General features: G+C 42.9%; 1 protein-coding gene across 2 annotated transcripts in view; it reads right to left on the bottom strand.

The window, feature by feature from the left end:
* LOC115110535 (serine/threonine-protein phosphatase 6 regulatory ankyrin repeat subunit B-like) overlaps positions 1–12,280 on the bottom strand; it is a 53,975-nt gene extending 41,695 nt beyond the window's left edge. The window contains exons 1-2 of one of the 2 annotated variants that reach the window (XM_029636286.2): positions 11,771–12,280; positions 750–833 (exon numbers count right to left, since the gene is read on the bottom strand). In XM_029636286.2, the coding sequence (XP_029492146.1) occupies positions 750–833; positions 11,771–11,797 (111 nt within the window). In that variant the 5' untranslated portion in view covers positions 11,798–12,280. The remainder of the gene's footprint in view (positions 1–749; positions 834–11,770) is intronic. The other variant, XM_065018789.1, reaches the window with a different exon arrangement.
* Between the last annotated feature and the right edge of the window lie 4,328 nt (positions 12,281–16,608).

A 16,608-nucleotide genomic window follows, 5' to 3' on the forward strand; every position in this document is an offset into this window, starting at 1 on the left:
ATTATATCGATAGCAATTTAAATGCACAGAAATACCGTGATGAGATCCTGAGGCCTATTATGAGGCCCATTTTTAAGGTATCTGTGACCAACATATCTGTATTCCCTGTCTTGTGAAATCCATAGATTAGGGCCTAATGAATTTATTTAAATTGACTGATTTCCTCATATGAACTGTAACTCAATAAAATCTTTGTTCAGTATACAATGGCGGAGGCCATGAATAGGACAGTTAGCTTGTAGTGGACACAGAGCTGGCCAGGCAGGGAAGAGGATCTAACAGTCAGCATCCTATGGGATGAGCTAAGCATATGGCTACTGGCTATGTTACAGCGCTGTGCCAAAACATCCATTGTCCCTGTGGCCACTTGCCAGTTAGCACACAAAACAACCCCTCAAATCCATCTGGCCCAGCCCTCCACTGACTCTCAAACAAAAAACACATCTAAACTGGACAAAGACAAAGTTTTCATAGTAGTGCTTCTTATAGCAGCCAACAGCCCATAGAAGAGACTAAACACCCAGGAAAGAGAATGAGGGTTGGGATCAGCCTATGTCCTGTTCTGCTGGAGCAGCTAACAATATCCCTGTGCTGTTGTAAATAAATACTGGTTTGAGCTTTTTCCCATACTGACCCCTGGCCCACACAGGAAGTGCACAGAGAGAGGAAATAGTAGGACTGTTTTATTCAGCATTTCCTCTGCTCTGGAGCATGGAAGTATGTGAATGGAACATGTCTGGTGGTCTTACCAGAGCGTTGATGTCTTCCGATTTGTAGATGAGCATGCGTATCTCCTCAGGGTCTCCATTGAAGACGGCCTGGACCAGAGGAGGCTGAGGAGGAGACAGAGAGAAGAGAAAGGGTCAGAGCCTTGGGGTCGTTCACTAATCCTCTTCTATAGATCCAAGGTCGTTCCCTAATCCTCCTCTATAGATCCAAGGTCGTTCCCTAATCCTCCTCTATAGATCCAAGGTGGTTCCCTCATCCTCCTCTATAGATCCAAGGTGGTTCCCTAATCCTCCTCTATAGATCCAAGGTGGTTCCCTAATCCTCCTCTATAGATCCAAGGTGGTTCCCTAATCCTACATAATAGAACAACAAAGGAAACCTTCATTGCTCTCAGATGACAATGAAATGTCAGCACAAGTGGATACATGTCTCAAACACGAGCAGGGCTAATGCAAGTCTCCCTAAACACTAGAGGTCAACCGATTAATCGGAATGGCCGATTAATTAAGGCCGATTTCAAGTCTTCATAACAATCGGAAATCGGTCATTTTTTACACCTTTATTTAACCTTTATTTAACGAGGCTAGTCTGTTAAGAACACATTCTTACTTACAATGACGGCCTAGGAACAGTGGGTTAACTGCCTTGTTCAGGGGCAGAACGACAGATTTTTACCTGGTCAGCTCAGGGATTCAATCTTGCAACCTTCCGGTTACTAGTCCAACGCTCTAACCACCTGCCTCATGAGGATCCTGCCTGTTACGCGAATGCAGTAAGAAGCCAAGGTTAGTTACTAGCTAGCATTAAACTTATCTTAGAAAAAACAATCATAATCACTAGTTATAACTACACATGGTTGATGATATTACTAGTGTATCTAGCGTGTCCCGCGTTGCATATAATCGATGCAGTGTGCATTCGCGAAAAAGGACTGTCGTTGCTCCAACGTGTACCTAACCATAAACACCAATGCCTTTCTTAAAATCAATACACAGAAGTATGTATTTTTAAACCTGCATATTTAGCTCAAATAAATCCAGGTTAGCAGGCAATATTAACCAGGTGAAATTGTGTCACTTCCCTTGCGTTCATTGCACGCAGAGTCAGGGTATATGCAACAGTTTGGGCTTCCTGACTCATTGTGAACTAATTTGCCAGAATTTTATGTAATTATGACATAACATTGAAGGTTGTGCAATGTAACAGGAATATTTAGACTGATGGATGCCACCTGTTAGATAAAATACGGAACGGTTCCGTATTTCACTGAAAGAATAAATGTTTTGTTTTCGAGATGATAGTTTCCGGATTCGACCATATTAATGACCAAAGGTTCATATTTCTGTGTGTTATTATGTTATAATTAAGTCTATGATTTGATAGAGCAGTCTGACTGAGCGATGGTGGGCACCAGCAGGCTCGTAAGCATTCATTCAAACAGCACTTTCGTGCGTTTTGCCAGCAGCTCTGCTGTTTATGAATTGAAGCCTATCAACTCCCGAGATTAGGCTGGTGTAACCGATGTGAAATGGCTAGCTAGTTAGCGGGGTGCGCCCTAATAGCGTTTCAAACGTCACTCGCTCTAAGACTTGGAGTAGTTATTCCCCTTGCTCTGCATGGGTAACGCTGCTTCTAGGGTGGCTGTTGTCGATGTGTTCCTGGTTCGAGCCCAGGTAGGAGCGAGGAGAGGGACGGAAGCTATACTATTGCACTGGCAATACTAAAGTGCCTATAAGAACATCCAATAGTCAAAGGTATATGAAATACAAATGGTATAGAGAGAAATAGTCCTATAATTCCTATAATAACTACAACCTAAAACTTCTTACCTTGGAATATTGAAGACTCATGTTAAAAGGAACCACCAGCTTTCATATGTTCTCATGTTCTGAGCAAGGAACTTAAACGTTAGCTTTCTTACATGGCACATATTACACTTTTACTTTCTTCTCCAACACTTTGTTTTTGCATTATTTAAACCAAATTGAACATGTTTCATTATTTATTTGAGGAAAAATGTATTTTATTGATGTAATTATATTAATTTAAAATAAGTATTCATACAGTATTGTTGTAATTGTCATTATTACAAATAACATTTTAAAAAATCGGCCTATTAATCAGTAGCGGCTTTTTTGTCCTCCAATAATCGGTATCGGCGTTGAAAAAAAAATCATAATCGGTCGACCTCTACTAAATACTGATCAAGCCTATCTTCAATAGGTGTCTAAACAGTCACCCTGAAATAAATCTCAAGGTATCAGATTTATCAGCTGTGTGTGTGAACAAGGATAAAGGAGGAAATAGGGGAGAGGTCCTTCACATGGAATTAGAGCATTGCCAGCATGAGCAGCTGTTTGACCCTTCACTCTGGTTAAAAAAGCTGGAGAAGTGAGTGACTGTGAGTGAGACTCACTGTAAGCCTACATGTGGTAAAGGCCTAGTGCTGTAGTTAAGACTGTTGTGGATGTAATAAGACAACTGTATGAGGTTATTTACACAGAAGGAAATAAAGTCCTCCAACTCTACAAGGGAACAGAACAGCAGCATGTAAACATTCATCTTAGTCTAGTGTAGTGAGTGAAGTTACAGTGCTCTCTCCAGTCTCTCTCTCAGACCTAAATAAAGGTCCAGGACATCGCTGGCACGCAGGCACAAATGATCTTTGTCAATCAGTACTAGGCCTTAGATCAGCAGGGTCAGTCAGCTTTCTGAGAAACACACTGCACTGACTGGTTATGACATGAGGGTAGACAGGCCGACTATAATGAGTCTGGTCATGTCCCTGTTCCAATACTTCTAAAATGGATCCTTCCACCCTTCCAGTTTTTGATTGGTGATAGCAATCACCTCACAGAAGGGAGGAAAGAAGGGTGCCTTGTAAAAGTATTTTAAAAGGACCTACCTAGCAGGTGAGACATGGTTCTGAGAGCGAAACAGACTGGGGTCATGGCTAGAAGAGATACAGCTTTTGTCAAATTATTGTCAAAAGTATAATTTTTTTTAAATTGGCATTTCTACGCTAATTCTCCTTATCTGCTGCGTAAATTCTCCTAACCTGCTACGAAAAGTCAAATCTGACAAAAGCTGTATCCCAACAATGTCAAAACCACAGACTGGTCCCATATGGATGCTGTTTCTGGGTGCTGCCAAGCAGTGGCCCTTTACTATCACCATGTGATGATGACTGACAGGACAATTGTTTCGACAACCTGTCAGTTACATACAACATCAAATTCAATGACAGAGAAGAAGGCAATTGAGTCAAAACCCTGACTGACTCAGCCCTATGCACCACAGAGTCAGGCCAGAACATGTTGCTGCATCTGAACTTCCTGTCCCCTCTCCACCTTACCGCCTCACTTCCTGTTACATTCTGTCACCTTCTCAGAGTTTACACGCAGAGAGGAAACCTAGGTCAGACAACATTTTCAGTTCTGCTTGTGGGCCACACACAGACTCTGACTAATCCTATAACCTGCAAAAACCTGCACACAAAATGTGTAGGCCTTTATGAAACAGCGGGTGGAGAATCAGAGGTGTGCAGGCCCTACAGCCTAACTACAGCCTAACTACAGCTTAACTACAGTCTAACTACAGTCTAACTACAGCTTAACTACAGCCTAACTACAGTCTAACTACAGCTTAACTACAGTCTAACTACAGTCTAACTACAGCTTAACTACAGCCTAACTACAGCTTAACTACAGCTTAACTACAGCTTAACTACAGCCTAACTACAGCTTAACTACAGCCTAACTACAGTCTAACTACAGCTTAACTACAGCCTAACTACAGTCTAACTACAGCTTAACTACAGCCTAACTACAGTCTAACTACAGCTTAACTACAGTCTAACTACAGCTTAACTACAGCCTAACTACAGTCTAACTACAGCTTAACTACAGTTTAACTACAGCCTAACTACAGCTTAACTACATCTTAACTACAGTCTAACTACAGTCTAACAACAGATTAACTACAGTTTAACTAGTCTAACTACATCTTAACTACAGCTAACTACAGCCTAGCTACAATTTAACTAGTCTAACTACATCTTAACTACAGCCTAACTACAGCCTAACTACAGTCTAACTATAGCCTAACTACAGCTTAACTACAGTTTAACTACAGTCTAGCTACAGCTTAACTACAGCCTAACTACAGTCTAACTATAGCCTAACTACAGCTTAACTACAGTCTAACTACAGCTTAACTACAGCTTAACTACAGCCTAACTACAGTCCAACTACAGCTTAACTACAGCCTAACTAGTCTAACTACAGCTTAACTACAGCCTAACTACAGCTTAACTACAGCCTAACTACAGCTTAACTACAGTCTAACTACAGTCTAACTACAGCTTAACTACATCTTAACTAGTCTAACTACAGCTTAACTACAGCCTAACTACAGCTTAACTATAGCTTAACTACAGCTTAACCACAGTGGTGACTCTGCTGAAGGAGTAGTGATTTATGGGAACAGGGCTCTCCTCCACATAGATTGATCCAGAATGTTTTCCCGCCGTTTGCCACGAGCTATCCTCTCCCTTACCGTCGGCAGACAGTATCGGAGCATGAGGTCTGATACTAACAGGATCAGAGACCGTTTCTATCTCAGAGCCACTTGAACTGGACTGACCACCTGCTCGGATTTTCAGTCCCTTCCTGTATTATACTGATGCTAAAAGTTATTCTATTCTACTGAGCCATTTACTTTATGTTAATATTCTTATCTTTTATTATTTCTTATTGTTGTTGCATTGTCCAGAAGGAACATGTAAGTAAGCATTTCATTGGATGGTGTATACCATGTGTATCCTGTACATATGACTAATAAAACCGTTTTAGCATGGGCTGTGGCATTGAGGACTTTCACCATTTTGAAGTAGTCAACTCTGTGGGACGTATTATGGGTTAAGGAAGGATCAAATAATTCCATCCAGGTCATCAGTAGGGATCAGCAAATGAATTATGCCTGTGGGCAAACATTCCATCCCTGCATGTGGCAGTAAATCACCACCTCTCACCAAACCATACCACACCACACCACCCCACCCCACCCCTCACCAAACCATACCACACCACCCCTCACCAAACCATACCACACCACCCCTCACCAAACCATACCACACCACACCACCCCTCACCAAACCATACCACACCACCCCTCACCACACCACACCACCCCTCACCTCACCACACCAACCCTCACCAAACCACACCACCCCTCACCAAACCATACCACACCACCCCTCACCACACTACACCACAACACCCTCACCACACCACCCGTCACCACCCCACCCCTCACCACACCACAACACCCTCACCACCCCACACCACCCTTCACCACACCACACCAACCCTCACCTCACCACCCCTCACCACATCATACCATTCCTCCAGGCAAAACAAAAATGTCTAACACTGAGCCCATTGTTGCCACAGCACAGGCACAGCACATTGCCCTCATGCTCCTCCCTCGCTCTGACTCCAAGGGCCAATGAATGTTGTCAAAACGACCCCCTGTCCAATAGGAGAGTGGCAGCTTCCTTCTCTACATTTAAAACACCATTAGGGTCAGCATCTTAAATAAACTAGTCCTGTCTAAAAGGGTTCCAATAGAACCAAGAGGGGTCGCCGGCATTTGACAAAACAAAACGGATGTCTCTCTGTTTTGCCCTCATCCTACACAAACTTCCTGTATCTGATAAAAACTCTGTTTTCATTCTTTGAACTGCAAACAACACACATGCAATCATGTCACACACACACACACACATTATTTTGGCTGTGATTTTACTTCCATAAAGATGCTGAATATAATAGCTGCATTGCTATTGGTGCCAGAGGGTACAGAGCAGATCTGAGTCTCCGCCCCCACAGCATAGCTCCAAAATGAGAAGCTGCTGATTGATGTCGATGACGTCCCACTATGAATTCAATGCAGAAATAAAACCATGAGTGTGTTTTTCTCCTTCCCTTACTGTTGGTGGTGAGAGAAAATAAGTACAGTTTACATATAAGTCAGAAGTTTACATACACCTTGTGCAAATATATTTCAACTCAGTTTTTCACAATTCCTGACATTTAATTCTAGTAAAAATTCCCCTGTCTTAGGTCAGTTAGGATCACCACTTTATTTTAAGAATGTGAAATGTCAGAATAATAGTAGAGAGAATGATTTATTTCAGCTTTTATTTCTTTCATTACATTCCCAGTGGGTCAGAAGTTTACATACACTCAATTAGATTTGGTAGCATTGCCTTTAAATTGTTTAACTTGGGTCAAACGTTTCGGGTAGCCTTCCGCAAGCTTCCCACAATAATTTGGGTGAATTTTGGCCCATTCCTCCTGACAGAGCTGGTGTAACTGAGTCAGGTTTGTCAGCCTCCTTGCTCACACACAATTTTTCAGTTCTGCCTGCAAATGTTCTATGGGTTTGAGGTCAGGGTTTTGTGATGGCCACTCCAATACCTTGACTTTGTTGTCCTTAAGCCATTTTGCCACAACTTTGGAAGTATGCTTAGGGTCATTGTCCATTTGGAAGACCCATTTGCGACCAAGCTTGAACTTCCTGACTGATGTCTTGAGATGTTGCTTCAATATATCTGCATAATATTCCCTCCTCACGATGCCATCTATTTTGCACCAGCAAAGCAGCAAAGCACCCCCACAACATGATGCTGCCACCCCCGTGCTTCACGGTTGGGATGGTGTTCTTCGGCTTGCTAGCCTCCCCCTTTTACCTCCAAACATAATGATGGTCATTATGGCCAAACAGTTCTATTTTTGCTTCACCAGACCAGAGGACATTTCTCCAAAAAGTATGATCTTTGTCCCCATGTGCAGTTGCAAACCATAGTCTGGCTTTTTTATGGCGGTTCTGGAGCAGTGGCTTCTTCCTTGCTGAGCGGCCTTTCAGGTTATGTCGGTATAGGACTCGTTTTACTGTGGATATAGATACTTTTGTACCTGTTCCCTCCAGCATCTTCACAAGGTCCTTTGCTGTTGTTCTGGGATTGATTTGCACTTTTCGCACCAAAGTACGTTCACCTCTAGGAGACAGAATGCGTCTCCTTCCTGAGCGGTATGACGGGTGCGTGGTCCCATGGTGTTTATACTTGCGTATTATTGTTTGTACAGATGAACGTGGTAACTTCAGGCATTTGGAAATTGCTCCCAAGGATGAACCAGAATTGTGGAGGTCTTGGCTAATTTATTTTGATTATCCCATGAGAGGCACTGAGTTTGAAGGTAGACCTTGAAATACATCCACAGGTACACCTCCAATTGACTCAAATTATGTCAATTAGCCTATCAGAAGCATCTAAAGACATGACATCATTTTCCAAGCTGTTTAAAGGCAGTCAACTTAGTGTATATAAACTTCTGACCCACTGGAATTGTGATTCAGTGAATTATAAGTGAAATAATCTGTCTGTAAACAATTGTTGGAAAAATTACTTGTGTCATGCACAAAGCAGATGTCCTAACCGACTTGCCAAAACTATAGTTTGTTAACAAGAAATTTGTGGAGTGGTTGAAAAACAAGTTTTAATGACTCCAACCTAAGTGTATGTAAACTTCCGACTTCAACTGTATCAATCAATTTGTCAGACTACTCACATGTGTATGGTCGAGTCCCCTACACAACCTAAGTGTATGTAAACTTCCGACTTCAACTGTATCAATCAATTTGTCAGACTACTCACATGTGTATGGTCGAGTCCCCTACACAACCTAAGTGTATGTAAGGTCAGCAGCCTTCAAAATAAAAAGAAATAAAAAGACAACAACGTCACGAGCACCCTTCAACCCCCCTTCTGAACAAACCCACACACCAACGCGCACACACACATACGCACACGCACACACACCAACACACACACACACCAACACACACCAATACACACACACACACACATACTTCCAGACGAACAATCCCATGGGGATCCAGTAAGAAGAAAAATGAAGAAAAGGGGAGGGGGATGTCAAGACCTAATAACTTCCTGTCTCTCCCTTTCTCTGGAACACAGGGGAGGGATTAGGGCAGCAGGTAGCCTAGGGGTTAGGCCAGTAAGCAAAAGGATGCTGGTTCGAATCCCTGAGCCGACTAGGTGAACAAGCTATCGATGTGCCCTTGAGCAAGGCACTAAACCCTAAATGCTCTTGTATAGTGCCTTAGGAAAGTATTCAGACCACTTGACTTTTCCCAATTTTTTTGAAGTTACAGCCTTATTCTACTTTTTTTGTATCCCCAGCAATCTACACACAATACCCCATAACGACAAAGCGAAAACAGGTTTTTCTACGTTTTTACAAATGTATTAAAAATAAAAATTTGAAATACCTTATTTACATAACTATTCAGACCCTTTGCTATGAGACACGGTATTGAACTCAGGTGCATCATGTTTCCATTGATCATCTTTGAGATGTTTCTACAACTTGATTGGAGTCCACCTGTGGTAAATCCAATTGATTGGACATGATTTGAAAAGGCACAAACCTGTCTACATAAGGTCCCACAGTTCACAGTGCATGTCAGAGCAAAAACCAAGCCATGAGGTTGAAGGAATTGTCTGTAGAACTCTAAGACATGATTGTGTCTAGGCACAGATCTGGGGAAGGGTACCAAAAAATGTATGCTGCATTGAAGGTCCCCAAGAACACAGAGGCCTCCATCATTCTTAAATAGAAGAAGTTTGGAACCACCAAGACTCTTCTTAGAGCTGTCCGCCCGGGCCAAACTGAGTAATCGGGGGAGAAGGGCCTTGGTCAGGGAGGTGACTAAGAACTCGACAGTCACTCTGACAGAGCTCCAGAGTTCCTCTGTGGAGATACGAGAACCTACCAGAAGGACAACCATCTCTGTAGCACTCCACCAATAAGGCCATTATGGTAGAGTGGCCAGACTGAAGCTATTCCTCAGTAAAAGGCACATGACAGCCTGTTTGGAGTTTACCAAAAGGCACCTAAAGACTCTCAGACCATGAGAAACAAGATTCTCTGGTCTGATGAAATCAAGAATGAACTCTTTGGCCTGAATGCCAAGTGTCACGTCTGGAGGAAACCTGGCACCATCCTTACGGTGAAGCATGGTGGTGGCAGCATCATGCTGTGGGGATATTTGTCGGCGTCAGTGACTGGGAGACTAGTCAGGATCGAGGCAAAGATGAACGGAGCAAAGTACAGAGAGATCCTTGATGAAAACCAGCTCCAGAACACTCAGGACCTCAGACTGGGGCGAAGGTTCGCCTTCCAACAGGACAACGACCCTAAGCACACAGCCAAGACAATGCAGGAGTGGCTTCGGGACAAGTCTCTGAATGTCCTTGAGTGGCCCAGCCAGAGTCACTCACTGGCCAGTAGACACACAGAGCCATACACTTGTATAATCTCTCTGCAAACATACACATCCGTTACAACCTGTACTAACTCAAACAACCCACTGACCATAACTGATGCTGGTTTGAGAGCACATACAGTGGTGCGTGCCTGACATAGGCTGAAATCAGATGTACAGGCGAGATAGGCTCTTGGATCACTTCCTGCAGCTGCTGCTCTACACAGTTCAGACTGGGCTGATCTATAGATAAAGGCCTTGGATAAGGGACAGAGGAAGGTCAAACAGCAGCACCATTAGTATTCGGTCTCACAGATAATGCAGAGCCTCTTTATCCCTATGTGACCCAGAGTTTTTCCTCACCTGGGCCCCTTGTTATAGCCCATGTTTCTTGTCAGGTCATAGTCTCGAAAGCCCGACCTTATAGGCAACTGTGCCAACTGTCTGGTGGATTATTTTGGCATCCGCTTTAAAAAAAAATACAAAATAGTAGCTAGCTAGAAGGATATCATGGAGGTTATTTTTAATGAATGCATTTCACAAGTGGCTAGCTTGCATCAACTACCTTCACTAAAACCACTGCAAAGATTTTGCCTGCAAACGTTGCTTTTTGAATCGCGACGTTCTGGCATGTCTGTCGCGTGATTCGTTGGGAGAGTTGTCTTTCTAAAGAGGACCCACCCCTGAACAATTTATTTTCAAAGTTGCCAAAATAGTCCATCATTGAAACCAGACAATAGTCACTCTTGCCAGGGTCGGGTTTTAGGGACTGGTCAGGTCATGCGTTCAGGAAAAACTCCAAGCCCAACAAGACTGGTGACTGAGTGATGACTCAGATGACCCCTGTACTGTAGCTGTTGTTATTATTGTCCGCTTGACCCTGTTACTCAGCACCTCTACAACAAAAACAGCCCCCTATACAGTGAAGAAAAACAACTCAGATATGTCTGCGGTAACAGCAACAAAAAGATAGTAACATCCTATCATGCTCTGATGGTGAAGTTTGAAGTTTGTGACACAAGTCACTGTGCTCAACATCCTATACTCTTCTCGCTGACAACAATCTAGGAAGAGAGAAATGGGGAACTTGACTAGGCAAGCCCAAAATGCAGAACACATTCTTTTGACAAAACCGAGGGATGCACCAGTAACAACTTGACAGATCATAACAGGTGCCGACAGCAACACTATAATTCATGGGGACGATAAAGGAATTCACAGCTGAATTCCAGTGGCGCGTGGCGGTGACTCAACTGGGGTACTTTTTACAGAAGAGCAATCAGAAAGTCACCCCGAATTCGTTGTCCTACTTTTAAAACGGTAAGGAGAACAAAGAACTATGTAAATACTGCAAATGCATCTACAACATGAGATAACACACACCGCCCAATTTCATTCACAGCACGAGATGCACGACACACCTCCTCGCTCGCGTAGCGGACCGCAGCTGTTCCTCTGGGCACCAGAAAAACGATTTCCTCTCACTTGCCAGCGACTCATGAAAAATAATTTCTCAATTATGTAACGTTTACAAAAACATTCCACTTTCCCGGGTTTAACTTGGGCATATCTTTTTATCAACAAAGTAGTCACTATCGCAATGCATAATGAGAAAAGCTTATAGACTATCTACAGCTACATATAACGTTAATGAAACATTAATTATTTGTCAAATTGGCATAGCTACCTGTTCGACGAGTTTTAGAACAGCCATAATAATCTCGATCAATTTGGTCAGCACATCAACACACTCCCTCGAATATCAGATCATGCAATTATCTTGAAATAATATTGCAGTTCAAAATCTTCTATCTTTCCCCTTGTAGTCACTCTTGGTTGATGCAGTAGTCAGAGAAGTGAATCGTCCATCAATAATTGTTCCTTTTCTGATGCAACGCAGAACCTCAGTCAGGGCCCGGGCTGTATCAGGGCCCCATGGCCAGCTCCACTGACACTATCTGCGGTGAGGGGGAGTCGCGCCACCGCCACAGTGTGCGAAGGGAGGAGGGTAAGAAGGAATGGCTTCTCCGACTCGACCGACTGATGTAAACAATCCGCATTTACAGTTTATGTACGGGGGAATTTCTCTTTAAATGACCAAACACTCCCCTCTCACTTTGCAGCTCCGAAAATCTTCCTGTATATGTAAAACGGGTGAACTGAGATTGCACAGGAAGTTCAAGCCTCTCGCTCTCCTACACTCAGATGCAGAATTTGAGGAGAGTCATCGCCGATTGTCAGCGCCAACGCTCGTTAGAGTGCTCCCTCTTGCTGCCCTCCTGTGGCTAGAATAGGGGGGAAAACAATTTGAAGTAAAGTCAGAGACGGGTTTGTAAATTGCTTTGGTAAATGTTCAGTGGCCTACAGATACACTACAGGTGAATTACCTAGAATTGTAGATATATTAATTTGTAACAAACAGGTTAGTTTCTTGTCATCAATCTGAAATGCCCCTATGTTCTTATGCATTCATCTCTGTTTGCAGTATGAACAGATATGTTTACTGTTGCCTTTCTCAACACACCACCTTTCATACAGTCAACAGGTTCAGGGAGATGCATTCCTGAGTTTATTGTGTTTTGGAGAGCAAACAGGAAATGTGTATCAGAATCAGTCATTGCCTTACTAGGTCTGGGTGGTTAGAGCTAATCCTTCATATGGTTACTGGAGAGTGGAACTTTGGCACAGAACTATATGGAGCATGTCTCATTGTTGTTGCATCTCTGATTTCCTGTTGACAGAATTATACAACCCCTCTTAACCACTATATAGCCACCCACACCAAACAACCACTACCCTTCAGGGGACAACTGACCCGGCAAAGCCCCCACAAGCGCCAAGTTGTGACTAAATGCTAGTCATCCCTGACTAGTGCCCACAGGGCACTAGTTGGCTTTTGGCTTTTGCTTTTTTGAGGAAAATATTAAAGTTCTTCCTTCTTACATATTCCTCATTTCATAGAGTTTACCTAAATGTTGTGACTCTAGTTGTAACTAAATGTTGATGCTCACCCATGCCCAGTGCCCACATGGGTGAGCAGTTTCCCACCCCACCCTACTCTCTGCAATGGGAGCCAGAATGGCTGGCTTTTTCATTGAGGAAAAGACTCAAAATCGTCCTTCTATCATCCTCATTTATGGTGCCACGTCAAATCTCATTCTAGAAAAGAGAGCCAGATTCACATTCACATTACTGATACTTCAGAAAACATTTGCGGTAACATTTATAGATAAAGGTAACATTTATAAAGGTAACATTTATAGATAAAGGTAACATTTATAAAGGTAACATTTATAGATAAAGGTAACATTTATAAAGGTAACATTTATAGATAAAGGTAACATTTATAGATAAAGGTAACATTTATAAAGGTAACATTTATAGATAAAGGTAACATTTATAAAGGTAACATTTATAAAGGTAACATTTATAGATAAAGGTAACATTTATAGATAAAGGTAACATTTATAAAGGTAACATTTATAGATAAAGGTAACATTTATAAAGGTAACATTTATAGATAAAGGTAACACATAAATAATGTGCATATGATATAAACTAAGTTAAGAACAAAACATTAACAACATCTGTTCTTTCCATGGCAGACTGACCAGGTGAATCCAGGTGAAAGCTATGATCCCTTATTGATGTCACCTGTTAAATCAACTTCAATCAGTTTAGATGAAGGGGAGGAGACTGGATAAATAAGGATGTTTAAGCCTTGAGACAATTGACACATGGATTGTGTATGTGTGCCATTGAGAGGGTGAATGGGCAAAACAAAATATATAAGTGTCTTTGAACAGGGTAGTAGGTGCCAGGTGCACCGGTTTGTGTCAAGAACTGCAACGCTGCTGGGTTTTTCACACTCAACAGTTTCCCGCATGTATCAAGAATGGTCCACTACCCAAAGGACATCCAGCCAACTTGACACAACTGTGGGAAGCATCGGAGTCAACATGGGCCAGCATCCCTATGGAATGCTTTAGACACCTTGTAGAGTTCATGCCCCAACGAATTGAGGCTGTTCTGAGGGTAAATGTGGGGGGGTGCAACTCAATATTAGGAAGCTGTCCGTAATGTTTTGTACTCTGTGTATTTTTCTCCCTAAATTCCCGTTTCTGTCTGCATTCTACTGCCTGTATGAGTTAGTGTCTGCCTGCCTCCCTGTCTCTGTTGATAAGGGCAAGCAGAGGTCACAGCCATATGGTTGACTGCAAGGCCAGTTACGCTGCAGCTCAGTGGCTCAGCCCAGTCTTCCCACTTTGAAAGAGACCAGATTCCAGCTGCCAACAACACAGTATGACTACACTCGCTCCAGGGCTTCTTTCTCATCCCCCCTACTACCTCCCTACAATGGAAACCCTCCCCCACCACTCACACATATACACTATATGCCGCAGGAGCAGTAGAGGCCCATGCATGTGCTGCCTTTGACCCAGTTTGCAGGCAGACAGACTCCACCATGCTCGCTCAACTCTCTGATATATTCTGACTTTCTTGAGGACAGTGTGTGTGTTGTGTGTGTGAGAGAGAGAGAGAGAGAGAGCGAGAGAGAGAGAGCGAGAGAGAGCTGAGAGAGAAAGAGCTGAGCTCTGAGTTCCTCTTGTCAGGGCTGGATGGAAAACTACCCGGGTGTCTGTCTGGGCGCTGGTCTCCCAGTTCAAGGACCGCACTCTACGAAATGGTCTTCATGAAGTGTTGGAGCTCATCCTCGGTGATTACAATTGGTTGACTATAGCCATGGTTGCCAGGCTTTTAGTGGTATGAGGGCACGGCACGGGGACAAGACTAGGACTACCTCGCCCCGCTGGCATTAACCCTAACTATGAGTAGCAGTGGAGGCTGCTGAAGGGAGGATGGCTCAAAGTAATGTCTGGAATGGAGCAAATGGAATAGCATCAAACACATGGAAACCACGTTTGCCATTTTTGATACAATTCCACACCAGCCATGACCACAAGCCCATCCTCCACAATGACGGTGCCACCAACCTGTGATGAGTAGCCTTTTTTTCAAGCCTTATTTTACCAGGTAAGTTGACCGAGAACACATTCTCATTTACAGCAAAAACCTAGTTACAGGGGAGAGGAGGGATGAATGAGCCAATTGGAAGCTGGGGATGATTAGGTGGCCATGACGGTATGAGGGCCCAATTGGGAATTTAGCCAGGACACCAGGGTTAACGCCCCTACTCATACGATAAGTGCCATGGGATCTTTAGTGACCAGAGTCAGGACACCTGTTGAATGTCCCATATGAAAGACGGCACCTTAAACACAGCAATGTTTCTAGTGTGGTATACTGCTGACTATGTAACACTGACCTGTATATGAAGGAAAGATAGCACCTTAAACAGAGCAATATTTCTAGTGTGGTATGCTGCTGACTATGTAACACTGACCTGTATATGAAGGAAAGATGGCACCTTATTGAATGACATCAGACCTTTAGATCTGTGGGACTTCTGTTCACGTGATCTCCCTAAAAACACACCACTTAGATGCAGATATGAGACTTTTCATAGCACGTTATGAGAGCATTTTCACAAGCCTAACTCTTTTCCTAACCATAACCTAATTCTCCTAACCGGCTACGAAAAAGTCAATTCCGGTCGTAGCTGTATCGAAGTGGCGTATTTGAGGAAATCTCTTCTGTTTAGATACGAGTAAGCGTTGTTCCTCTGACGTGAACCCTGAGGGTAGCCCAGACATATAGGGCCTGTTTCGTGGACACAGAAAAAGCATAGTTCTGAACTAAAAAGCATGTTCTATAGAAATTCTCAATTTAAAGTAATTTTTAGTACTAATAAATAACATGGTGTCAGCTAAATAAACAACATACAGCCATCTTTATGGAAGAAAGCAAGCATTGGTTTCCATGTCATCATCACAGGGCTAACTACCCAGAGCACTCCTTCTCCTTGGTTGACAGGGCTGATAATGGAACAAAAGGGGTTTAAGGTTTCCTTTTATTAACATTTCTGAACAAGCGGTAGCCTTTGAAATGTAATGTAGTGGCATTTCTGGATGAAATGTACATTTCAGTCATTTAACAGATACTTATCCAGAGCAACTTACAGGATAAATTAGGGTTCAGTGCCTTGCTCAAGGCCAGTTAGATTTTTCACCTAGTCAGCTCGGTGATTTAAACCAGCAACCTTTTGGTTACTGTCACAACACTCTTAACCGCTAGGCTACCTGCCCAAATATAGTTCATTTGGGATGGTTGATATTCTACTCCTGCTTGTGTACATTTAACTGCAGTAAAAATCTTTCATTTAAACCTGGAACATGAGGTTGTGACATTAAACAAGGTGGCGAAGGTGATCCGTGTGGAAGTGGAATCTGGAGAATGCTGGTTCCCACATATTCCACAATGACTTATTCTACCCATAGGGTTCTAGCTATAGGGAAAAAAGTTGGTACTTTGCATAGACTGCTTTCCATATAGCATATTATCACTCTTATGAGAAGACATCTTGCGCTTTATTGTGACCAACTCAACATAAAGCACAGGTGGACA

The sequence above is a fragment of the Oncorhynchus nerka genome, linkage group LG1 (genome assembly GCF_034236695.1).
Source record: "Oncorhynchus nerka isolate Pitt River linkage group LG1, Oner_Uvic_2.0, whole genome shotgun sequence".
NCBI lineage: Eukaryota > Metazoa > Chordata > Actinopteri > Salmoniformes > Salmonidae > Oncorhynchus > Oncorhynchus nerka.